Source organism: Enoplosus armatus, chromosome 14 (genome assembly GCF_043641665.1).
Source record: "Enoplosus armatus isolate fEnoArm2 chromosome 14, fEnoArm2.hap1, whole genome shotgun sequence".
Taxonomy (NCBI): domain Eukaryota; kingdom Metazoa; phylum Chordata; class Actinopteri; order Centrarchiformes; family Enoplosidae; genus Enoplosus; species Enoplosus armatus.
In genome coordinates this window covers 22539886-22566262 of record NC_092193.1, presented here as the reverse complement: position 1 = coordinate 22566262, position 26377 = coordinate 22539886, and the positions used below count along the sequence as shown (strand labels likewise).

The window sequence follows — 26377 nt, the reverse complement described above, 5'->3', positions numbered from 1 at the left end:
TCAAACTCACCCCTCATATGTTGGGCCCTGACTATAGTCCTTTCTTATTGGCCAGTTGGAGATCAGGGGCAGGGCTAATTGTGTTTGTACTCTGCATGGCTGGTGACCCAAAGTGGATCGTGAACCTATTGCTAATAGGTTTTAATAAGCCTGTAGTACGTCTCCTAGTAAGACGCAGCATTTATCTCGTGGAGTACTAAACCAGCTGGGATGCTGGGGAGGGGGCACAATTGGCCGTATATTGTACCCTAATTGGCCAGGTGAGAGGTTGTGGGTGGGACTAACTTGTTTTTGGCCATCCCCTGTTGGCTGACCCTGGGTGATGGACAGATTTAACCAAGTTAACTTTGATTTTGGGCCCAATCTGAAGTCCTGTGTGGCCCAAGCAGCATCTCCATTGAAATTTTGTACTGCTCAAAGTAGGACACATGAACTTAACACTGGTGTCATTCTTTATAGGCCAACCCCAGAGTAGGAGGTGGAGTGTGAGTCAGGATTGGGCGGGGTAAGGTAGGCGGAGGGGTTGGGCTGGGACGGGCAAACATCCCCTGTAACTGCCTGTTGGGGTGGTTGGGGTGGTTGGGGTGATTGGGGTAGTTAGGGTGGATGGGGTTTTCTTGAAAACTTCGAAGGTTTTCGTGGAAACGGTTGGTGCTTTCGTTGTCGAGGCGGTTACCGTCGTCACAGAGGCGGTGGTTGTTGTGGAGCTCGGGGGTGGGCCCTCGATCGGGGACGTGGGCCATGTGGGAGCCACTCTTCCTCCTCAGAGTAGACTCACGGCTGGACGAGGCAACCGATTGGCAGTCTGAGCCGCCGTCGCTGCTGGTAGCCGTTCCCTCCACCGGGGTGACCCTGATGGTGGTGATGGCCTGAGGGTGGGGGTGGAAGGGAGGAGCAAACGTGGCAGTGGGGGTGAACGGCATGTTGGAGTTAGTGGAGTTGGGGTTGAAGTTAAAGTGAGCGTTATTAAAGTTGGGATTATTGGGATTAAAAATGGGGTGCTGGAAATTGTTGGGGTTATTGGGGTTGTTGGGGCTGAAATTGGGGTTCTGGAAGTTGTTGGGGTTGTTGGGGCTGAAATTGGGGTTCTGGAAGTTGGTGGGGTTGTTGGGGATGAAATTGGGGTTCTGGAAGTTGTTGGGGTTATTGGGATGTAAGGGATGTAAAGGGTGTACAACATGTGGATGGTTTGTGTATACACCTCCTCCTCCACCTCCCCCTCCATCTCCTCCCCCTTCACTCTCTGTTTCGGTCCCTGCCACACTCCTCCGCCCATCCACCGACCCTCCATCCCTTAGAGAATCACAGCTGTCAGTGTGTCTGTTCAGGTCGTTGAGGGTGAAGGCTGACTGTCGTAGCGACACGCGTTGTTCAGGTGGTTTCCATCGCCAGGAGCCACTTCCGTCGGTGCTCGGGGGTCTCACCACAGGTTTGTTTGATCTGGACTCTGGGTGGGCTTCAACACGGACAATACTGCCACTTCTTTCTAAACCTCCTAAAAGAACAAAACAAATGAGTGACTCAAGAGTTATCTTCTACAACTAACAATGATAACCATGATCTTGAATGTTTAAATCCATAAATCTAAAGGCACAGTGGTCATACTGCTGTGACTGCCACTAAGGAGCCGAGCCCAGCATCTGATACATTAGGTCCCAGTCCTTACCAACCTTCATACTGTCAAGATCTTATTTAGTCTCATAAGTGAGCTCCTTTCACAACGTCAAGTCTTTGTGTGAAGCCTAAGTAGATACTCCTAGATGTTTAACAGCGCTGGAGATACAGAGTTGAAATTGATATCCATCAATTGAAAACAATTGTGTTTCCCCTGAATGCTAGTCTCGCATAGCCAGACCTACCTCCACACTTTGGAGAAAGATCTGGCTCAACCCATTATCATTCTGGGATGGGGGGGGGGGGGAGCTCTGGCTTGTTGGTATTTCTTTAAACCAATCACAATCGTCTTGGGCGGTGCTAAGCCCAGGATTCAGCGACAATGACGTTGCAAAAGGGTAACACACAGATAGCGGCAGGGGAGGAGATTTCCTTACCTTCCCTAACAAATATATAGTTGTTGTTTTTTTTGGGGTTTATTTTCAAAAAAGTCTCAGTAATGTCCTAAAACAGCTGGTCACGGTAGTTTTTAGCAAATGTTACTCAAACAGGAGTAAATAGTACATTTATTGGGGACTATTTTCAGTGGTGGATTAATCCACATTTGGCGAGTATTTGGGGCAGCAGGACGGTGTATTGAGTCAAAATAAACAGTGTGTGTGTTCATTGTAATGACGGAACATGTCACCCAGTGCAACAGTGTGTCTCAACAATGGAGCTCTATGGCACAGAGGAATAAGACACAAAACACTGGTTAGTAGATACATTCATGGCTAATTCTGGTCTCTATCTTTAGGGATTTGTGGACAAAAATAAATATCACCAGACCTATCCTTTACCTGGTCATTGACTGGCCACTTTTCATTTCAATCTCAAGTTATTTCTGGCTATCTAAATCTGAGTCAATCTGCTTTAAAATTAGAAAAGCATGCGTCACACTACGGTGGCAGAGAGGCTAAGCATCGAACCGCGCTAATTTTTTGGTACGGACCAAAATGTCTGTTGCAGTATCAAAAACTGTCCTGTACCAAAAGCTGGAACCAAATTTGAAGTGCTAATGTTTCACAACACACCAGATATGCATATATATATTACTCTGTTAGCAGTACAGACCTCCTCCTCCCACTGCTCCGGTGGTGGAGGCCGGTGGTGATGGGTCCTGGTCCGTCAGGGCTCGGTACCGAATGGATCCGGTGCAGCTGACAGTGCTGCCGCCATCCTCCGACCGAGGGGAATGAAGCAGACCCTGCTGTTTGGATAAGGCTATCACCTGGAATAGGAGGATAGGACAGTGAAATGTAAGCTATTCCGAATTTTGCAGCTGGGATACTTACTCATTATCAAGCAACCTGCTCTTCTTGTACACAAAATATATAGCCTGCATTGAAATTGTACAATTGTACGGTTATTAGAATAAATTCCTGATCTCATCACATAACAAATTAAAAAAACAACCACTCTTGTCGACAGCAAATACCTCAACTCTGTACATATATTGGTAGTACAGTCAGGTCAGAACTTTCACATCACTACATCACCAAGTCTATCTTTATTTGTTTAGCCCTGTAAATAATCGATTCATTGTTTGCGCTATAAAATTTCCAAAATAACGACACATGGCCATCATAAGTTATCAGAGCCCACAGTCACAACAACGAATGCGCATATGGCCTTCATTTTACAATCATATGAAACGAAGCAGCAGGAAAAGATCACATTTAGGAAGGTGGAACCATGACATGTATATGTTTGGGAACTTTATTCGATAAATTACTTAAAAGATCAACCGTCAGAACTGTCTTTAATCAAGTCAACTCTCTTACTAATTGACATGGAAAAGATCGGTGTCTTAACCATGCAGGAACAGGGGTTCCACAAGGCTCCATCCTGAGCCCTTTCCTCTTTTCCCTCTACACGAGGACGCTTGGTGCTGTCATGCACTCGCGTGGCTTCTCCTACCACTGCTATGCCGATGACCCCCGACTATCCCTCTAATTTCCCCCCTCGCACGCATCACTGCTTTCCTGGCAGATATCTCAAACTGGATGGACTTCTTTCAATGGAGAAATACTCTCCAGTTCTGATATAAGGGATGCTATAGCGGCATCTACACTAACCTCTTTAGGAGTCGCCATTGTTGTGTTCTAACCAACAGTTGCTTCTCGCTGATTGGTCCAAACCACTGTGGTGCGGCCACAAATGCATAGCTTGAAGCCTGGCAAGATGGATTCTCGCATGATCTCGCGAATCCAGCTGCCCGCCCCCAGCCTGAAAACCCACCCTCTCAGACTTTGCCTCGACACCCCGTGCTAGCACCTTCTTAAAATGAAAATAAAAGAGTCTTTGAACTTCAGTTCTCTGAACATGTTTTTTGTTGTTTGTTTGAGAGGGATACATTTCCAGTTTTTGATGACTTCTAGATCTTGTACCTATGGAGTTTGAATGCACTTCTTTGTATGTAGCTTTGCACAAAAGCCTCCTCTAAATCAGGTCATGTAATCAAACAAGCAACTGACCTCACAACAGACCGAGATGTAGACAGAAAAGTTGTAAAGAAAAAGAATTATCAACCTGCACAAAACAAGCGGCCATTCTTCCATTTACCTTAGTACAATTTTCTATTCAGTTTCTTTCCAACCTTCTTGTTGCTTGATTGCAGATTTGATCCTGTTTCTATAAAGAACTCTTTAAATTTGTTTAAAAGCTTCTATGACTAAAGTTTAGCATCATAATGTTGTAGTAGTAGTAGTAGTAGTAGTAGCAGTAGTAGTAGTAGTAAAGACAGAACAGAATTGAACCAGAACGCAGTTATGTGGTATGCGTCCTGACCATACAGCTACAAAGGCAGGTTAAAAAAAAAAGATGGCTAACCTGCATAAGACGAGGCTGTCCTCCAGCACTGAGCGGCCTACAGGGGATGGTGGTCTTCTCAGCCACTCTCAGCCACTTTTCCCTCACTGACCCGCCCCCGTCCATAATGCTGTCCTCTGATTCGCTCTCCTGATCCCTGTAGTTGGGGTTTTCCTCCTCAGGGATGTGAACCAGCTGGGAGGATCCGGGCCGGGACTGGATAGACACTCTGGCCCCACCAGCCAATCCGGTGCTGCCGTTATGGGCCAAGTGATTATGATTGGCCATAGGAACAGAGCTTGCTGCTAGTTTCATGTATTGTGCTGGGATGTGGGCCCCAGCGCGCAGCTCGGTTTCCTGACCAGTGGCTAAAGGCAGATGTGTTCCACCGCGGAGCTCTGCCTCCAGGCCCATGGCCGAAGGCTCAGAAGAGCAGCGCAGCTCCATGTTCCTCTGAGGAGACGAGGAGGAGGCTGGTCTTATTCCATCCATCACCTGCAGAGACAGCTTCCTGTTGTCATTCTTATTCTTCCATTGGCTGAGCAGCTGTTTGGATCGGGTTGAGTCCATTGAGGCATGTATGGAGGCGTGGCGCCGAGGGATGCGGCCTTCCTCCAACGAGGAGCCTCCGTGGGACCTGGAGGAAGAGGCAAATAAACTTCACGAGCAACAAGAAAGAAGATATTGTGGAAAGAGTGCCTCTGCATTTTATTGAAGTGAGCTCATGCTCCCCTTCGCTCACCGCTGACCATAGCTAGCTTACCACTATACTATGCTAACCACGACCATGTCATTAGATAATAAATCACTAATTTGTGCTCTCAAATGAACAAATAGCCTTTTTCAAATTAATTGTGCACACAAATGATCAATTTGTGCTCTCGAATACGTCTAGGACCCATTCTGTTACCTTTTTGATTCCTTAAACAGACGTTAAAAAGCAGCAAACGCACTGTGCTCAAGTCCAGTTGCTTATCCGTAGATATATATTGTAGCGTGTTACTGCTGTGTTGAACATTTATCATTGGCTCCATTCTTGTGAATCAGTGCTGCTTAGTGCACTCACGCTGCGAGTGGCTGAATTTGGACTGACTTTGGGCGATTTGGAGGCCGGCAGCAACTATAGCACAGTTGGAAACAAAGCGGGGATCTGGAGTGCGGCAGAACGCCAGTCATGACAAATCAAATCCCCTTTTGCCCTCTCTTTCGAAAGCGGCCTACTGTGTACCGCGGAGAAAATGACCCGGCACGAAAGCCATTTTCCTCTGATTCCAGAGGAATTCTGTCTGAGGTACAGAATCACCGCCAGCTAATATGGAGTATTTAAAATTGAATTAGCTTGGGGAGTAGATGACACATTTGTTTACCGCATTGTTCTGGACCATTTCGAATACAAATTTAATACAAATTTAACTAGACGAGGAGCCGAACAGGACCGCAGGGACAGTTTGTCGACATGAGGGCTCGGCGTCCTCCCCACCGATTCCACCACTGGCACATCGTCGACTTCATCACCGATACCCCCCCTTTTGTCCCTCTCTTTTTAAAATCTGGTGCAGTAAGGTGCTGTGGTGAGTTGCTCAAACACTTCAGGCTCCGGGAGAATGCCAGCAGCCCTGCGTGTCAGTGCCCGCAAGTATTTCGAATGAGTCGTCTTCTCAGTTCCACCCACACAAAACCTTTATGCTTCTCCCTCAGATTAACAGTCAATTCTGTCACATCTCAAACCGCTTTTCATGCTCCCTCAATGTTATTACACAGACAAAGACGACAGATTGCTCATGGTAACAGAAGAACAGAAAATCAAAATGGAACTTAAACACATGCACAAGAAATGGGTTTTTTTTTTAACAGTCCAATAAAAAAAAAAATTGTTTCCACATGGTCAGACTGAGTCAATTGTATTAAATGACAAATGACTAACATGATGTAGCACTGTTTATTTTGTAAACAATGAAGTGTTGGGAGTCACTGTGTTAATACTGTGAATTTACATTCTGTTATTTTTACCAGGAATATTCACCAAAATCTGCTTCCTGGTTTGGTTAATTTAACCAAAGCTCGTACGTGTGGTCCGATTTTAAACCGCTATCATTGCAGCAAACTGGCAGCGTTTTCTTCCATTTACTCCTCATGCTAAAATGCATTCCAAGATTCAACTGGTGGAGCAGTGTGTGAGACAGCTAGACACGATGTGTTATGGGTAAATTAAAGTTCTAGCGCCTCGTTTTCTCTTCCGAACCAAACCTGTGGATGAAAATGTTTACCTCGGCAGTGTGCTGCTGCTGAAGGTCATCATGTTGTCGTGGTTGCCCAGGGGGCTGGATGGAGTTATCACCTCCACCTCGGCACTGGCTCTCTTCAGATTGGACATAGAGGGCTCTCGGTAGGAGGCGCTTCGCGTCAGGATGGGCTCTGGGAGGTTGGGGGACAAGGCGTGGGAGGAGGTCCTCGTGATGATGGGCTCTGGTAGGCTGGGAGCCAGGGTGTGGTGACCTTTTTTGTGGACAACAGTGGAGCGGTCAGAAAAAAAAAACTTTCTGGAAGCACAAATTCACTTTTTAAGAAGGTCAGCTAAGACCTGCTATGTTATGTCTTGTTGTCCGTGCTTAGCTTTCAGATTAATCACAGGACAAAGATTTATTTTCCCCCTTTGATATTGTTTTTTACGGCATTTCACTTTGAGTAATTGCGTTGTTGGTCGTCAGTGTGACTGCGCTCATTAGCATGTGCAAACTCAAGACTTTGGAACCCAAGCAAAGCTGAACCGCAAGATCTGCTCATGTTGTAATAAGGGTTATGTTTTTTTTTCTGGAAATGGATTCTAGCAGTTGACCCTGTCAGGGCGGGGTGATCCGTAATTTCAAGAGACGCCTGGGAGGCCTGGTTTTACCTTGGTGGCTGTTGCTAATTGCCGACTGGCTGACATTGGGTAGGGAGGAGAGGGGGGGCTCTCTCAGGGTGGGCGGAGGCGGTCGACTTCTGGACCGATCCTCACTGGGCTGGAAATTCCCCACCGCATATACACCCTGCGTACAAACACAGATGCAGTGAGACACAGAGGAGCATGCAAATGGCAAATCCAGTTTTAGGTGTTTTGCGCACATTTATCATATAGAAATTAACACAGGGACAGAGTATCTTGTGAACTGACATTTCAATTGGAATAGCCACTGGCAGATAGCAATAACACATCTAACTACCCTATTGATACCCATGAACAATTCCCTAATTACCAGTGAATAATCAATAAGGACATTTACTAAAGTATTGTACTTTAAGTGAGACTATGCACTGTAACATTTGAAAAAGATACAACAAATTCTTCCTCTTACAAATAAAAAGTGGAATTCATACACGATAAAATACACATTTACTCGACTTAATATGCACAGGGGTTCAGCTGCTACAGCCTGACTAATTAAGGTGGTTAATGTAAGCTAATCTTACATATAAGATTAAACGTTAGCTAACATTATCTACAATATCAATGTTAGCTAACACTGTGCAAAATGTAATGTCAGCTAATGCTAACTAGGATTATATATTAAATTTAATGTTAGCTGATGTTAACTAAGATGATACGCAAAATGTAATGTTAGCTAATGTTAACTAAGATTATATACAAAACTTAATGTTAGCCAAGATTATATATAAACTTAATGCTAGCTAATGTTAACTAAGATTGTATGCAAAATGTAATGTTAGCCAAGATTATATATAAAACTTAATGTTAGCTAATGTTAATTAAGATTATATACAAAACTTAATGTTAGCCAAGATTATATATAAACTTAATGCTAGTTAATGTTAACTAAGATTGTGTGCAAAATGTAATGTTAGCTAATGTTAACTAAGATTGTATGCAAAATGTAATGTTAGCTAATTTTAGCTAAGATTATGTACAAAACGTAATGTTAGCCAAGATTATATATAAAACTTAATGTTAGCTAATGTTAATTAAGATTATATACAAAATGTAATGTTAGCTAATGTTAACTAAGATTATATACAAAACTTAATGTTAGCCAAGATTATATATAAACTTAATGCTAGCTAATGTTAACTAAGATTGTATGCAAAATGTAATGTTAGCTAATACATTAATACATGCCTGAAGATGGAAGAGTTAGAAGGCTTTTATCTTTATTTTCTTTGTTGAATAAAAAAGTTCAAACAGGCATCTGTAGAACACATTAGTTCATCACAATACAACTGAGAACAGGACGGCCACAAATACTGATAAAAGCAAATGACTGAAATTAAGAAGTGAAGTAATTAATACATTTTTACTATTAATATGTCTCAAGCAGTTTAAAAAGTCGGCCGACTCAAATCAAATTGCTTGCAGGACATTCAACCCTCGTTTCGTTGAATAGATAGGAGTTTAATTGCAATTATTCCTCTGCAGTGTGCAGCCATGTTTGGTGTACGCCGTTCTTTTGATTTCACTTGTTGATTTCTTGCTTGTGTAACAGGAATAAAAAAAAAAAAGTGTTTCCTGGCAGAGTAAGAAACATGCTGTAATCAGCAGCTTTCCTGCTAAACCTGACCCAGTGCAGCACTGAAACAAGCGGAGGCCGCCAGTCGGCCTCAATTTATCTACTTTTCTTTTGATTTCTACTCTGAAGGTAGATGATACAGTGCCAAACAAAGAACCTTAAAATAGCCCAGTGAAGCCTGTAAAGTGCAAAATGATTGCCTGGAGAACAAATGTGAGTAATGATCTCCACATAGAGCAGCATAGAAATCGTGCAACTTAAATTAATCATAGAGATCCTTTTCCCAGGTTGACAGCTCGTTATTTGCATAAACAATAAGGGACCTCCATTGGGGGGAAAAAATGTGTTTAGTTCAAACTATGTTAAGTAACTGGTGATTCTGCATCATCTGATGTAGAGCTGATGTTCCAGAGCACAACCTAGCATATCTGTGGCCAACGTTTCTTCCTGCCGGAGAAGGCAGAACAACAAAAGTGTAGGCAGTTGAAGAGGGTGTGTGTGTGTGTGTGTGTAACTGCTTCAGTTCCGCTCATGTCTGTTTGTGTGTACGCTGGACATGTCTATCCAAGTGTGTGTGTGTGTGTGTGTGTGTGTGTGTGTGGGCTGGAGGTCGATGGTGTGTGGGAGGTATCAAATATACTGAGCGAATATCCACCGGTTTCTACTCTAGATTTGAACACCCATGTCTCCTTTCAGACAAAAAAGACCGTACTAAATAACACACGTACTGCAACGACATCGTGTATGTTCTATAGCAACTTGTTATCTCTTTCGTGGACAACCCAGCGCAAAAAAAATGAGCAGAAGATACATCATAGCATGGATAGAAAGTACTCTTTTTGGCTGATGCAATCCATGGCAAGGCCAATTTACACAGCAGGTAACCGTAGCAACTGTAGCACACCACTGGTATAACTGGTGAGGTCATGAGTTAAACTGACTCCAAAGCATCAGCATACCCCGTCATGTCATCACCCCTTTCATATTGTTCATCAGTGTCATTTCTGACTTTTTAAAACAATCACTTTGCAACAAAATCACAACCCACTGGGACTTCCAAGACTTTCCAAAGACCAAAATCGACCAGTCCTAAGCCCGCCACCGTCCTCCAATCACAGCCGGCATGAGCTTGAACAACCTTGGGTCAGCTCTTTCTGGTGTGCCACTCGTCCAAATGCCACCGCACATTTAGGTATTGAATGGATATTTAGGGTCAAACGTACTGCAACTCAATGTCTCAGGGTTGTGAAGCCAAGATGGTTGTCAACAAACACACCTGGTGCTCGTCCGACGTTGCTAGACCGACGCCGTTATCATTTTCAAGCCCAGCGCCCGCGTTGTTTAAGTAGCACGTGTGCTTGCGCCCAGCTGAGGTGTGGACGCATTGCTATCTTGTGACGGCGCCAATGACCGACAAAAAAACGCAAAAAGGCGCATTATTCAGATGCTTTAAAGGGAAAGGGAGATGACACTCTGATTGGTTTAATTCATGTTACGGCCAAAGCACACCTATGAATAATTGAGGGACTGAATACAACCCCTTTACGCCCAGATTGTGCACAGTTGGACACGCCCTAAACGCTTTAGACCATGCGCTATAGATCGTTTAAATAGGCCCCTAAGTCATTTAAGTCTATTCAGAAATGTCCACAATAAACCAGCTTGGAAAGGAACAGACAGGTTGTTGGCAGAGAAGTGTCCGCTAGTAACCAACATGAGATGCTATTTTGTTTTATTTTTTCTCAGTTTACCCAACAGGCTTCACCTGAGGCCCAAGAGGGACATGTATGGTCTGAATATTGGCACAGAATGGACCTCAACCACCAAGTTCCACGTTTTCATAGGCATAATGGACTTCCATATGGCATTAATTGTTAGCAAGTAGCTTAACGCTACCCATAGGTTGAGAGGCAGTGTTTATTTATAATATGACCATCCTGTCTCCTCAGCATGACATGACATTTGCATAAAGTTCGGTTTTTTTTGCTCAATTTCGCGGATGTGATGGAAAAGTGTACTTTCCGTGCATAGTGTGTTTTGTGAGAGTTACGACGGCAAATGTTCGGAAAGTTTAAGAAACGTATCGGAAAAATGTCAAAAGGCTTGTGACTGATCCAGAATGCTGCGGCACGTGTACTGACAGGAACCAGTAAAATCATATTTCTCCTGTGTTAGCTTCTCTGCACTGGCTCCCTGTGAAATCCAGAATAGAGTTTAAAATCCTTCTCCTGACCTACAAAGCTCTCACTGGTCAGGCACCATCATATCTTAAAGAGCTCATGGTACCCTATTACCCCACTAGAGCACTGCGCTCCCAGGATGCAGGGTTAGCTTGTGGTTCCTAGAGTCTCCAAAAGCAGAACAGGAGCCAGAGCCTTCAGCTATCAAGCTCCTCTCCTGTGGAATCGGCTCCCAGTTTGGGTCCAGGAGGCAGACACACTCTCCGCTTTTAAGAGGAGGCTTCAAACTTTGCTTTTTGATGACGCTTAACGCCTATATGACACCCCCTCTCAACCCATAGACTGTATATAAAGATGGACGACATGACAGCTCCCCCAAAAGTGAAGCCAAAATGTCTTGACTGGACTGGACTGGCTGCGTTACCAGATAAACGGCGATGGCAGCTCCCAGCAACCATCCGCAGTAGACGTCGACAGGGTGGTTTCGGAACTGGATGATCCTGGTTAACCCGGCCAGGATGGCCAGCATGATGAAAGAGAACACCAGGAGAGGCTTCAGCAGCTTGGCCGAGTCTGTCAGCACCGTGTTGAAGTACATCTGAAAGCAACACAATGTCAACGCAAGACAAACATTTTTTTTTTCTGTGGTGAGACTTTAGGCAACGTCGTCAGCCACAAGTCTCATATATATATATATATATATATGAGTGTGTATATTGACCGCTTACTGAGATGTAGACAGCAGCAAAGGCAGCCAGAGTTGCATGCTGGGAGGGGAAAGACTTCCTGTAACGAAAGAAAGAAAGAGAGACAGAGTGTTCTTTTCTGCTGATTATCATGTTCAGACAGCTAGGGACAAATGCTGAATATTCATCCGCAAGAGGGAGGTGACTTTCAAAGAAACGTGTGTGTGTGTGTGTGTGTGTGTGTGTGTGTGTGTTTCTGGTGCTTATTGTGCCCTAGCAGGTGTTGAATAAATACAGCGTATGAAGGGCACATGGAGGCCAACGACTCTAGACCTCTCATGTGTGTTTTTGTCACTTTGTAGCCCAAATAGTACAAAAGTATAGCCTGCTAATGAACTAAAGTTTTATATATATTGCTGATACCGCAGTGTATTAAGATTATGTAATTATTCATTGTTTTTAATTATAAGACCCCCCCCCCCCCACGATGACGTAGTGTACGCAGACTAAGCACCACGTGTGGAAACCAGTTGCAGTGCTTCATCTGTCCACCAGGAGGAGTATGGAAGCCTTTTCGGTTTGCACTCAATGGGCCACCGTTGTGTCACCCTAACAGGTCTCCCAGCCCCCACACCTCTTAGGCAGCATAACGGATGCGAGCGCAGACCCAGACGAAGAAAGGTTGTGTGTTTTGTGAATGGAGCATGGTCACTGGTAATACAGTATAAATGAGCATATATGAATGATAACCATTATTCACGTTCCAGCAGCTACTGTAAGTCTGGGAAACATACTATCCAAACCATGGCCTAAATAAAGAAATGGGTGGGGGTGGGAGTGGGGGGGGGGGGGGGGGGGGGGGGGGCTCCTGGTGGCTTGAACATGGCTGGAAACTGGAGCAGCGACTCTGAGTGGCTGGCACTGCAATGCTTCATCATATATTTTGATGTGGGCTTTTGAAAGATAAAACTGGCACAGCAGTAGTTCATTAGGTATCTGTACAATACAATACAATACACTTATTATAATGTCAGAGAGATGTTCATTCAACTCTGTCGGCTTTTTTTAGGGTGTAGTTATGGGTGTTTTTGTATTGGTGAGACAGCCACCCCCTTCTAAAGGTTTTCAACATGCGGAAAATATCAGTATATGGATATGGAGGACCGTGTCAATGTTCCATTACAAATGTGCCAAGTTAGCTATTAGCAGTCTCCAAGTCCTGGAGTTGATTTCTACGCAGATTTACGGACGATATCCTTGGCATTGTTTTCGCAAAGGGAGGCACCTCCTCCGCTTGGTGGCATTTCCATTTGGCTTTTCAGCTTTGGCTCAACATCACGGCAACGAGACGTCCTCTAGAGAGACGTGGCTGGAGGTCTCGATTCTGGTTCTACCTCCACGCGTTGGGGAAACCGCTCTTCTGTGCCGAGTTTCAAAGTAACAAATACTCCAGCTCCACCCAAAGAGACACTGACAAGTTGCTTTGGAAGACAAGGACGCATGTTTGGTTTGGCTACAACTATAACGTGTCGTACAATTCAATGTTTTGTCAGTTATTCTCTGATGCCCACTGTTTTTGTTCACTAACGGGATTAAACGGGTTGCGTTCGGACATTAAGGTCACAACTGCAAACTGCAAATATTGAGAGAAAAGCAACAGTCTGTTTAATCTCTTTGCACAATTGCATAAAGAAAGCTCCCTGTAATAAAAAAAAAACCCAAAACATTTTAATTATGCAGAGGACATGGCGTTTAGAGATTTAATGGAAAGAAAAAAAAAAAAAAAACACATCCTGGGATTTTCCTTTTTTTTTTGTATCCTGCTTCTATCCTCCAGATAATTTCACTGTACAAACTACGAATCTGTGTGGAGCAGCTTCACCAGTCTGGTGTGTAGAGAAGCACAGAACATTCTGTACCGTTCATTTTTTTTTGCCAAAGCCTGCTGCTGTGTCAGAAGGTTTAATTGAAGCGCACACACACTGTTTGGGTTGCTGCACAATTGGGCAGTATTTTGGTTAAAATGCTCCATTTATGAGCTTTTTTCGAGAGGTCTGTGCCTCTTCCATCGAACGCTATGAACGTTTCTCTGTGCACTTTATGATAATTTAGTAGATGGTAGCACAAGCAACAATGGGTGCACTCAATATGCACACACTCTGCTGTAGCACTCAATCCACCTTAGTGCAAGTAGGTCACGCACAAGTGCATTCACTAAAAAATAAAAAAAAAAAGAAAGAAAGTAGAGCCTCCTCTGCCCTGTCTTGCTACGTGTTTACGTGGTTACTTGCCAGCCGAACACGCTGCAAACCTTTGGATGGGACTTCAGATAAACGAAATAGTCCGTCACAAGCGCAGATTAAACTGCACGCACATGTTGGAGCGTCCATCGCTTCCTGCTTCATCAGGATCCTTTCAAAATAAGATTATAGCCCTTACGCCGCGAGGAGCGCGCGGTTGTCTACTAGGTGTGCAAGTGCAAAGGTTCCATCTGTGTCTGTAGTTGTTTATGTCACAAACATATCTGTATTTGGATTATACAAGAAAGGGGCATGGCTTATACAGGAAGTTGTTGGTTCAGTCTGCTTTATTCTCTGCGTTAAATTCTTTTCTATTCCCATTTATAGCCCTCATACATACATCTATAAGTTTAACTACCAACAAAATAGTGCCGAGACCAGAGCTCAGATGCAATAATGAACATTAATGGCGGAAGTATTCTACGTTCACGTACAATCGATGCCACGCGAGTTGGCTGATGCGAACGGCAAATCTTTTACAAACTGTGTCCCTGATTTTCTTACGTGAAACAAATATTGACTCGTAAGGTAGAATACGCCTGGCATCCAACACAATCTGCATGTTGATAGAGTGATTTTTTGGGGGGGCGGGGGGGTGTTATCTCAGGGTGACCTCCTCTAACCTCTCACAGACCTAACTCCAGCCAGGCAGCAGCTACTTTTAGCGTTGGGATGTTTTGTGAATACAGCCCGGTGCGCTCAGCCAAATTAAGTGAAAATACCTGTGGGGGTGTAATTAAGCTGTGACACCTAAATGTAACCTTCATATGGGTCGTTTGTAACCTCGTCACGGCCATGTTGTGTCCTGCTATTTAGCTCATACTTTCTTTGTTTCAGTGCTTCTCCTGAGAGCAGATTTGTAACCATAACAACAGCAGAAAACCAGTCTAGGATAAGTACAACTACAGCTACAAGAAGATTATAGCCTGTGCATGTGTGAGTGTGTGACTGAAACACACACACACACACACACACACTCACAAACACCCCCGCACGTCCTCTGACACACTCGCTGGCTTATTAAAACAAAGCCTTTACCTCCCAGCGTTGATGAGCCCCATGTCTTGTCCAGAGCAGATGTCCTCCAAAATAAAAGCCTCCTCACAGGTGGACATGTTAATGTGGGTCAAGTTGGGTTTACATACATCCAGCCAGTAGGGGGTGTGTTGACCGGTGGACAGCTGGAGAATGTCAGTTATCAGTGCTGTCACACACAGGCCAAAGATATGGACACCTGTGGAAAACAATGCATTTTATTCTGTTCTCATTAGTTCACTCCCGTTCCAGCCACTGAAAGCGTGCACATAATCGCTTGGCGGGTATAATGCATTGCGTCCTCCCACCTATGAAGCGGACGGCCCTGCGAATGTAGGAGTTGAAGTTGCAGCCCGCAGCGTTGATGTTGGCCTCGGTCTGCGTGGCTGATGACCTCCTGGATAGATAGCAGAACAGGATGGCCTCCCCTATCAGGATCTACACGCCAGACACAGACAAAGCAATGCAGGTTCTATATCAGATGCATTTGTCTCACCGATCAGCTGAACACACTCAACATTACAGGACCATTTATTGCCGCTAATATCCCACCTTTATGACTGATAAGTGAATTTGTACTGAGTTTACGGTTTTGTTTGCTACTTCGTTCGTTATCCACACAATTAAAAAGAAAATAAAGTTAAAGGGGACCTATTCTGCTCATTTCCAGCTCTATATTTTCATTGTGTGATTCCACTAGAGCAGCTTTGCATGATTCACAGTTCAAGTCCTGATTTATCTTCTCCTGGCCCTTCATGCAGCCCCCTCAGTTCACCCTCTGTCTGAAACAAGCCGTCTGAGCTCCTGTCTCTTTAAGCCCCCCCCCTTAAAGCCCACTTTCTTCTGATTGACCGGCCAAGTTCCAGAAGTCTTTGGAAACTGTGAACCTAACGTGACTAAGCAACGTTGACATAAACATAAACATCTGGTCTGTGCCTGGAGCAGATGACCATATAAGGACATCCGTGCCTATCTGACATCAGATAGACCCGGCGGTTGAAAAAACTGAAACGGAGCGTTCAGAGCAGTTACTTTACCTCATTATTTGGCAACTTTGGCATCGTTCAGTATGAATATCAAACATTGTAACATTATATATATGACAGAAAAGAAGGAAAAGCATAATAGGTCCCCTTTAAAACACAAGCAAAGAAGTTCAACCAGATGTAATGGAATTGAGCTGGGGCGTCATTAAAAGAGCCCCAGTCAAAGCTCAAACGGTGGAATATGACATTTGTGTTTTGTTTCATGTATTCGTTTGAGGGTTATGGTCTCCTCATCGCTTCACACAGATCCGTTGCCATTTGTAGTCTCTTCAGTGGAAGCGTGAGTGACAAATAAGCCACATCTCAAGTGCTGCTTCCGTTGCACTTTGTTTTAAGGGATCTTTATCAAACACAGTGAATCTTTTAAACTCATAAAATAAAACATCCGCCTCAAAAATCCAGCATTAGTGGGCCATTGGGCCATTGGCCATAATGCTGGCAAGGGAAGCCGTGTTTGTTGTGCTAGCTAGCTAGTAGCCCGCTACAGTAATGCCAGCTGTGCACAGATACAGTATGAAATAATGCTGGTATCGATGCTAGATACTGGTACGATTCTCAATTCTGGGAAAACTGGGAATTTGGAGCATTGCAAGCACTACCACAATAGTGCCTTTTAAATTGAATTGTATAGGAGAGACCAACCCGTGGCTATGGGAAACGTCATTAGCTTAGCGTGGACACTCCCTGCATGTATGATCTCAGTCCCTGAAACCGATCAGTGTGTCAGCCACATGCAGATGCTACCGAGCGGTACGGCGCGTGAGACAGAGGAGGCGGAGGTTTACTTACAGTGGCGGTGGGTGCAGCGAACGCCAAGCTGAAGAGCAGGGGCAGCGGGCAGACTTCCTGTCTGGGCAGGATGTAGGGCAGGGACAGACTGCGGTCGTTACAGCTGTACCCAGAATGCACCGGCTGGAAAATATCGGTCAGCTCCAGGAAATAAAGACTGACAACGGAGGAGGCCAGGATAGGGAGCTGCAGTAAAGGGGAAAAGGAAAAAAAAAACAATACAAAAGACTTCAGAAAATTGTTTTTGTCTCACTCTGAGATCTTGTGAAAAGTGAGTTGTAAGACAACAAGTATTTCTGGTTAAACAAAAAGGGTCTTAAACAAAAAGGTCTACCTCTGTAGGCATACTTTCCACAATGCTGTCAGACACTGGGAAACGCTAGCCCTTTTAGTGGACGTACGTTTCACGGGCGCAGTTGGCTCGACCAAAACGTTTGGTAACTATGACTCATTTATTCACCAAAATTTGTTTTAAAAAAAAGGTTTTAAAGGGGACCTATTACGCTTTTCCTTATTTTCTGTCATATATATAATGTTACAATGTCGGATATTCATATTAAATGTTGCCAAAGTTGCCAAATAATGAGGTAAAGGTATGTAAAAATAATCCCTGTGAGCCAAAAGCTCTTCTTCCAAAGACTTCCGGAACTTGGCTTTTGGGGGGGGGGGCTTAAAGAGACAGGAGCTCAAACGGCTTGTTTCAGACAGAGGGGGAACTGAAGGGGCTGCATGAAGGGCCAGTAGAAGGTAAATCAGGACTTTTTTCAACTGTGAATCGTGCTAAACTGCTCTAGTGGAGTCCCAGAATTAAAATATAGAGCTGGAAGTGAATCATAATAGGTCCCCTTTAACACTTGGACGTACCAGCAGGATTTATGACATCACAACCACTTTGGAGCCAATCATGGTCCAGCACGCAGCTTACACAAGTTAGCACTAATGAGTCTAAAATACAACATGTGGTAAGGTAAACAACACTGTTTACCGCAACACGCTGTAAGGCCTATAGCTATTCATCTCTTTTTGTCTGGCTCGGACTGTCTGGATCGAAGATGACATTCGCACACACACCTTTTTTATCCTGAAGCACTTTGTCCCCACACAAGTTAATGACTACTTTTATCTCGACAAGCTTGTGTGACAGCAGTGTGAAAAGTGCGTTATCTGAGCTTCCGTGCAACTGGTAGTAGCACTGAAAAGCTCCAGTCGATTTTAATGAATTAGTCGATCGACAGAAAATGAACCAGCCGACTCGTTGGCAGATAAATAGTTTTGAAGTCAGTGAAGTTTTACGGCTCCAGCTGCTCAAATGTGAGGATTTGATGATGATGTAAATTGAATAGGTCTGGGTTTTGGACTGCGGCTCAGACAAAACAAACCATTAGAGGAGGTTACCTCAGGCTCCATTTTCTTTCTGACATTTCATAGCCTGAACAATAAAAAATGAAAACAAAAAGTGTGGATACATTAATGGCTAAAGAAAAGAATTGTTAGGTGCACTGAAAGCAGAATGCTTGATTACCACCAAACTAACTCTTCCCTAGACCCCTACATAGTACTGCCTAAAGTTAAGAGGCTGCGTCATGCCTTGCTTCCCTGCTGTTCGAATTACCAGCGACACAATCTGCCTTTTCGCCTGAGGCGCCCACATTTCTGACTGCAAGAGTTATGTAAAGACCTGTCAGTGGCTGTGAAATGCTCTCCGAAATGCTTTCCCACAGCCTCGCAAGACGGCATCACCCACTCACCAGGGTTGCTGTAAGTTTCTCGCGATCCCTGGAATTACACATTTACCGATTCTTACCTCCCGACTGCGCGACGGTGTCAGCGCGCCTGACAGTCCCTCAAAATCAGACGGTAAAGGTGTGATTTGGTTTGGCAATGTCATAACAAGACTAGGAATCCACAGTCATGCTAACAGCTCTGTGAGGCTGCGCTTCAATCGTCTAGAATGCCAACGTTGGCGTGGCAAAATGATTACGCCGACAATGCTAGCGCGCCAACATTTAGCCGGTATAGTGTTATGTTCAGCGTCTTACTTTGGGGAGATCGCATGCTAACGTCTGCTAACTAGCGCTAAGAACAAAGCAGCACAAACGGCTGAGGCTGACGGCAATGTCATTAGTTTTTGCAGGTATTTCGTCATGAATCAAAGTATTGGGCAAATACATTCATCTTCTGAAAGTCTGTAAGACTTCACGACTTTCATACCATCCAATCGTGGGTTACTCGAGATCACCGGGGGGCCGGGGGGGAGCTACGTCCCGGCACGCCAGTGAAATGCCAGCATGGACTTAGTCTTAGTGTCCATTTGCACTGACCCCTCGATTTAAAAGTGCTGTTGTCCATTTCTAAGTATGTTTTTATGTAATGAAGTTTAAAGCTTTTTAATTTCAATTCACAATTTGACTATTGTGAACTGTTTGTGGTTAAATAAACACACGACCTTTTTAATAACATTCTTAGTGTTTGTGGTAGGCCCTAGTAGTGGTATATTTATTAGTTTTTATTGAACTATTTATTGTCTGTTTGGCTTTTTTTTTTTTTAAATGACGTTACCATCTAATTTGGATTAAAGATTTTGAACAATAACGTTGAGCGTGGCTCAGCATCTGGCGGAGCTTGGAAACGATCTAGCCTTTAAGCCTTCTGCAAGCACTATGTTGATGATTCCCTTGCATGCAGCAATCATTTCTGTATTTATTCCTGGTGAGAGATGAAACAAATCCTTCAAGTGTAGGAGGGTTTACAAAACCATTTCAAGGTATCAGTCAATAGTACCTGCAGTAAAGCCTGCTTCCTGCCCTAAGGAGCTGCTCAGCCACCTACGAGAATTTCAATACCCTGCCCTTTTGAAAACTCCAAATTCCCAAAAACAAACAACAACAACAACAAAAATCACAATATTAGAGACTGTAGTGTCCAAACTGTGCTGTAGTTATGTTTCCGAAATATTAATTGTCGTGCTTATTGAAAGCTTATTAGCGGTGGAGTGTTGTCCATGTTACCAGCTACGTCCTATATAGTAATATATATATATATATATATATATATAGTAATCGTTTTTTATTGCCCACGTGTGAACGGATCGCAACATCGCTTTAAAAAATTAGACCTCTCGACAGAAGTCTTTCCTCCATACTCAGATGCCCAGGATACTCGCTAGCAAAAGGATGCCAGCTGCTGTTCACTACGGCCACTGGTGTCATTAATAACAAGGAATTTCTGAATATTCCATATATAGAGAACCTGTTACAAATCTCTGTAAACATTGCAGTTATGCGTTAGATGGAATAGAACAATTCAAACTCTGTCGAGGTCACTATTAAAGCTGCGTTCGTTGTTTGTGTGGCCACTTGGGGGCAGCAGAACGAGCTGAAAACACAACACACTGGCACGTTATCACCTTATGAAGTTGATACGGCGGGTTTATCAGGCCATAAAACCGAAACAATGAGCTAAAACAGGCTAAAAGACTACAGAGTTGGCATATAGTTATTTGTTATTATAGAAATATTGAGTGCAGCTTTAAGTCACACATTAACAGCTACAAGAAAAATCTTTTTTTTTAATTAAAAATAGTCCTTAGTCATTGGGACAGGTCCCAACATAAAGAACTGTAGTGAGTTCCTTTAACAGAGGAGACAATATTCACAATTCTCATCCAACAAATCAATTCCTGCCCCCAGGGTTATTTATCTTGGTTAAAATGAATTAAATTATCATCAAAAAAAAAAAATCCCCATTTAGTTTAGAATATGGACATAAAAACCTCAGTATCATGTTTCGGCTTTTTTAGAAGAGCAAAGATAAGAAAGCCCCTTTCTGAAATGATACATTGAAAGCTGAAAGCTAGTGGAAAGCTACCCTGAAAGTGGGTCAGCGCTCTGTATTTCACAGCTTCAGTTCATTCCGTGCCAAGCAGATGTGTGCACCAACAAGCCAACAGAAGAGCATTCATTAACGCGGCAGACGTCCCCGGTGTTCTCAAGGTCACCGACGGGACTCACGGCCCCTTTCAGTCTATGTTTGCATAGGCCCGGCCGATAAGGTGGGACGGTTTGCAGAATCCTTTTCTTTGCCTCCTAATATCAAATGAATAGGAGAGTAAAAGTATTGTATCCGTACAAACGCTATACAGCATCAGCTTGGAAGAACTAAACTAACAACAACAAAAAACCCAGTATAAGATAGAAGCCGGAAAGTTTTCAAACATTTCGTTAGCATCATTCGGTTGTTCTGATCAGCTAATCAAATGCATATATAGAAATTCGTATAACCTTAAAATCAAGAGGGCTTCACGACCACTGGTACACAGTGGTTCCCAGCACCTGGTATATGCGGTGTAAAATGAGAGGCCGGTTTATCACAGATAGATCTGTATCAGCAGGATGTTGAATGTATTGAAAAACCAATATTGGTCCACAAATCACTTTTTGAAACTGTCAAATATCGATATCGGTATCCGCCTCACAAATCCAGTATTGGTCGGCTCTAGTGCAAGCAAAAAGTGACGTGCATCTTGTGACCCCCCCCCCCCCCCGACACACACACACACACACACACTGTTCACTGAACCAAGTGTGTGCGTAAAGTGGGCATGATTATTTGTTGTATATATAAATATATTGCAGCACTTCTGAATTTTCAGTCAACAACTGAAGACCCCCCCCCCCCAGGAGCAAGGCAATAATGTCACAGCATTAAGAACAGTGACGCTGCTGCTGATGTGCTAACTGATGTACGTTTCAATGGCGTCAATAGCTTAAAAAAAACCAAAACCAAAAAAAAAACAATTATAAACTTCCGGCCTGTAAATCCTCGGGCGGGGGGGGGGGGGGGGGGGGGGGGGGGGGGGGGCTATATCATGCATATCTGATGAAGGTGATCATCGTCATCACGGCGATCATTTTAAAAACACATGATCCAAAAGCCTCAGTGGCCGCTGTGCACACTGAGGAAACGCAGGCTGCAGCAGGGATGTTTTTCTCCTCTTAACGTCTCCAGCCCTGAACACACAGATATAAAAATACACCCCATTCAGAGGGCCATGTTGCCTAGCAGCCAGTCAGTGGGTAGGATGGTGTGACAGTGTGTGAGATAGAAAATGTAGGGAGACACGAGAGCGGCTCTTGTCAGCGAGAGAAAGAAGAAACAAGCAATGGTTTTTGATGGATTCGGGAACGTTTTGGGGTTTGTTTTTTTTACCCCAAACCGAGGGAGATTCAGCCCTCTCGCCCCGACACTAATGCATACTGATGTGCAATTTTGTGTTCTCGCCAGGGCAAGTAAACACGGCAACATTTCAAGAGAAGCGTAAAATCAGCAGAAACTATTTGCCAACAGGCTTCTCCCTCATTAGTCAGTCATCCATAATTCAGTGTGGCGAACACATAAAAACCCAACGCTGCCTACAGCTTGGTGGGATCATGGCTGTGTCGTCTTATTTGGTGGTGACCGGTTTCCCCACACCGGCCATGCATTGAGCAAGAAGGCAAGGGAAACACTCCGCCGCCCACCAACACATCTACATCAAATAACAACTCTGCGTGTGACAGCTCAGAGGAGTCGGATTTCCCGACTGAACACAAACTCCAGCACAACTTCGCCGCCGCCGCTACGTCTCCATAGTAATACCCGGCATGTGCCATTACACTGGCACAGTTAGCAGTTGCTGCTTTAACCGACGCTGTTAGCGTGCGCCCAGCCTTTTGTCAGATCTGTGCCCTTAGAACCCTTTTTGGAGCGTCAACTGTGGGTGTAATTCAGTAGACTTCAGTGTTCCTGTGATCAGCTTACTGCTAACCACGCTAGCCACAATACTAGCTCTCTGGAGCTAATTAAAGGGCCCATATTATACTAATTTCCAGCTCTATGTTTTTATTCTGGGACTCCACTAGAGCAGCTTTGCGTGATTCACAGTTGAAAAAAGTCCTTATGTGTCTCCTCCTGGCCCTTCATGCAGCCCCTCAGTCCCCCCCCCCCTCTGTCTGAAACAAGCCGTTTGAGACAAACTGAACAACCTCCAAACACTTGAAAGAGCAGTCCTGAACAGAGCGCTCCGATAACTTGAGCGTAGATGAGCGTGTCCCTGTACTTGGTGGGTGGTGCAGATGACCTGCTGGGGGGGGGGTGTGGCTGACTTTGTAGTTGTGACATCACAACCTTCCCGACGGCTTTTTTTTTTCTGCGTAGACTGAGCGTTTTGATGCTTTCCCAGTATTTATACAGCACCCAGACCTGCTTTATAATCAAACAAGACATGGACGTCTCACTCTCTACAATATGGGACCTTTAAAGTAACTGCTGAATTACTGTTGGATCCCTGATATTTATACCTCTACTCTTACCTATACACTATGTGAATGTTTACTAGATTAGATATGCTGTACTTCCTATGGGGGCTTAACGTTGCTCTTTCACTGGCGATACTGAGTTAGGCAGTGCTTCTCACTCATTTGGGAGCTGGCCCATACTTTTGTGAATCCAGTTTCCTTGTTACTGCACCAACTCATTTTTACAATACCTTTGGTCTGACCCTTGTTGTATCTTTTCTGAATAACAAATCATAAAACCGCTTTCGGTTTCACAATTACTTCCAGTAAAAACTTCAGAAGCAATCTGCTGTCTTCAACCTTGGTTGGAATTGAGTTCAGCTCAGAGCACAGCTGTGCACCTGCGCGCAGGAGAACCGTGCTCTACAGGTTGCTGTTATACCTACCCCCTCAAATCTCATCACGTAGCTAAATGGAGTGGGTGTAGCTTAAAATAGAGGAAATGGTTAGCAACATGACATGATCAGTATAGCAAGTTTAGCTAACTGACATCATAAACGTTGTTCACTGATCCGGAGGTGGACACGATAATACAGGAACCTCAGATACCAGATAACATTTGCTCTTGTTTTTCTGGCGGTTCCTGTGGTTGCCATGGTCGCCTGGCGGACCACGCCACCGAAGGGGCAGGTCACCGGTTTAACATGTCATGGCAAATTTTCTAATCACTGTAACCACTCAGCCTGGATAATGTCATCAGAGGGTTATTGAGGCTCGGGCACAGTGTGCACTATAAACCAAGGGCGCTATGGTTTGTCAGGTATTTAATTCACTGGATTAGGCAAAAGCAGGAAGTCCCATCCAGTTATTCTTCTATAAATGTTTTTTTTTTTTTCAATTGAGCTTTCACAAAATGTACTATATTTAAAACTACATATGTCGATATCATGATATAAAGTTACACAGACCAGGATAGACAATTGCATTATGGAAAGTTAAAGGTACAGTAGGCGATATCATCGAATTATAATTTCGGTTGGAATAACTAATTCTGTAGAACGCCCTTGTTTGTACAGAGTCCATGTGATTGGCCAGTTACGTGCTAGTTAACCCAGATTGGTTGTTTGATTCAGACCGGGTCCAGTTTTTAAAAAGACTAAATACAAAGGGGGGGGCGGGTCCTCACAGACGCACTTTTTTTAAAGGAGCCCTTCAATTAGATATTGTTAGTGACATGCACTGGTCAAAATGAGTTATTTCAACCGAAATTATAATTCAATAATATACAGCTTTAAGGTTTTGTTACGTGACCTATATTAAGGAATAAAAGTCAGAATATCTCAGTCACCGGACTTTATGGAAATGCAATACTAAATGGTTTGAGTATTCTTTTCACTTGACTATCACTCGGGAAAATATGCTCACTGTGAACCACATAAATGCCTTAATTGTTATACATAAAATTCATCTGTAATTCAGTTATTTGTGAGCATGTAAAGCTGCTGTCTGTATTTGTCACAGTATGACCCGCCAGTACATTTTTCAGTGCACTGTCTGTCGTGGCAAGACTCTATTAAACTCTATTAACCCGCTTCAACCCCCGAATCCAACACCTGATGATGATGATGATGATGATGTTGATGCAAGCAGGGGCTGAGCAGTAGCAAGCAAACGCTCAACACAGTCCCAGGAACAAGACCGTTCGTACCATTTCAATCTTGGAAACCAGGATTATAGGAAATCGGACTCCAGGCAAACGGACCCGTGTTGGTGCTGCTCGGCCCGCGGTTTCCTGCATCATCAGGTGGTGAACAGAGCATGGCTGCCACCGAGTTATGTTGTGCACTGTATAAGCATTCTGACACTCACACAAATGTTTTACTATTACCACCACCACCACTACGACTAATAACAATACTAATCACTTTAAACGTTGAAAGAACTGCACAGTGTCGAGCCTACAGGAAGGCTGTTCACACAGTCAGGGGGCGTACGAACTAGATGCAGCATCACTGTAGGCTTTAGTCCTGGGGCGAGGAACAATTACTGTGAGACAGTCCGTGGAACACAGTGATCTGTCAGAGGCTAAACTGTGGCCCTTCATTCCTGGTGATTAAACGGATTTCGCGTCTCAGTTGTGTCGGTGGTGGCATGAAATTGCAGCACGCGCTCGTGTCTGGATAGTTGCTGTCATTCACAGTGGTTCGCTCTTGTCCCTATCAAGGTGTTTTTCCTACACGGATGGTGAGACAACTGCGTGTACTGTGCAGAGCTTTGCATCCTGCCCCGCAAAAATTGCGTATACACAAGGAATCTTAATATCCCGTGGAGACTGCAGTGTCACTGGCTGCAAAAAAAAAAAAAAAAAGAAAAGGAAAAAAAAAGAAAGAACAGGGTAAACAGGGACGAGGTGAATACAGATTCTCAGTAGCCCTGCTCTCTGATGCCAGGATTACAGCCCCGTCTAGCTCATCGTTATGTGGCACCTCAATAGCATACAGCATCTTTGGCATGTTCAACTTAGTATGTGCTCGCGTCAGTAGCGTAGCCTGATTGTTATTCAGTGTGGTTTGCCCTCTTCCTTGGGCTTGCGGGCCACAAGGAGTTCACAACGGCCAGATACCGGACCATCATCTGTCAGCACCAACAACCCCCCCCCCACACACACACACACACACACACACACACACACACACACTCACTCTCTCTCTCTCTCTGTGTGTTGTCCTCACATCAAAACCAGAAGCACCAACAACACATAGCCTACAGGCTGACTGACTGAGAGCTGCCAGTGACTAATAACCAGCTGACCAGTCAGTCAACCAATATACCAGTCAACCAACCCAGCAGACAGCAGCCTGCCAACCAGTCAGTCCCATCAGCCATACATTTGCACCTCTCTCTCTATATATATATATATATATATAAAAAAAATGTTTTCTTAAATATATATTATATATATTTTTTTTATCATCATTATTATTTCATGTGGTCGATAGATAGGTAAATATTTCACCTCTACAAAATAAAAGCACGGCAGCAGAGTGACGCTGTCCTTGGTCTCATTCCCGCCTTTCAGCCGCTCCTTGGCACGAGACAT

The 26377-nt window shown here is 44.1% G+C and overlaps 1 protein-coding gene across 1 annotated transcript; it reads right to left on the bottom strand.

Annotated features, from left to right (window-relative positions):
* Window positions 1-446: 446 nt before the first annotated feature.
* Window positions 447-26377, bottom strand: LOC139296605 (phospholipid phosphatase-related protein type 4-like). The gene is made up of 11 exons (XM_070919063.1): window positions 26294-26377; window positions 17003-17188; window positions 15476-15605; window positions 15171-15366; window positions 11875-11932; window positions 11571-11744; window positions 7358-7493; window positions 6732-6960; window positions 4486-5101; window positions 2728-2884; window positions 447-1495 (listed from the first exon to the last, which is right to left on the bottom strand). Exons 1-11 carry the CDS (start codon window positions 26375-26377, stop codon window positions 447-449), a joined length of 3015 nt encoding a protein of 1004 aa, XP_070775164.1.

Excerpts from the sequence above, each read along its gene's own strand:
- LOC139296605 (XM_070919063.1), bottom strand. The coding sequence starts at position 26,377 with ATGTCTCGTGCCAAGGAGCGGCTGAAAGGCGGGAATGAGACCAAGGAC. Across the intron at positions 17,189-26,293 it reads CGTGCTTTTATTTTGTAGAG|CTCCCTATCCTGGCCTCCTC; the intron begins GTGAAATATTTA and ends CCTTTACTGCAG. Across the intron at positions 1,496-2,727 it reads CGGAGCAGTGGGAGGAGGAG|GAGGTTTAGAAAGAAGTGGC; the intron begins GTCTGTACTGCT and ends TTGTTCTTTTAG.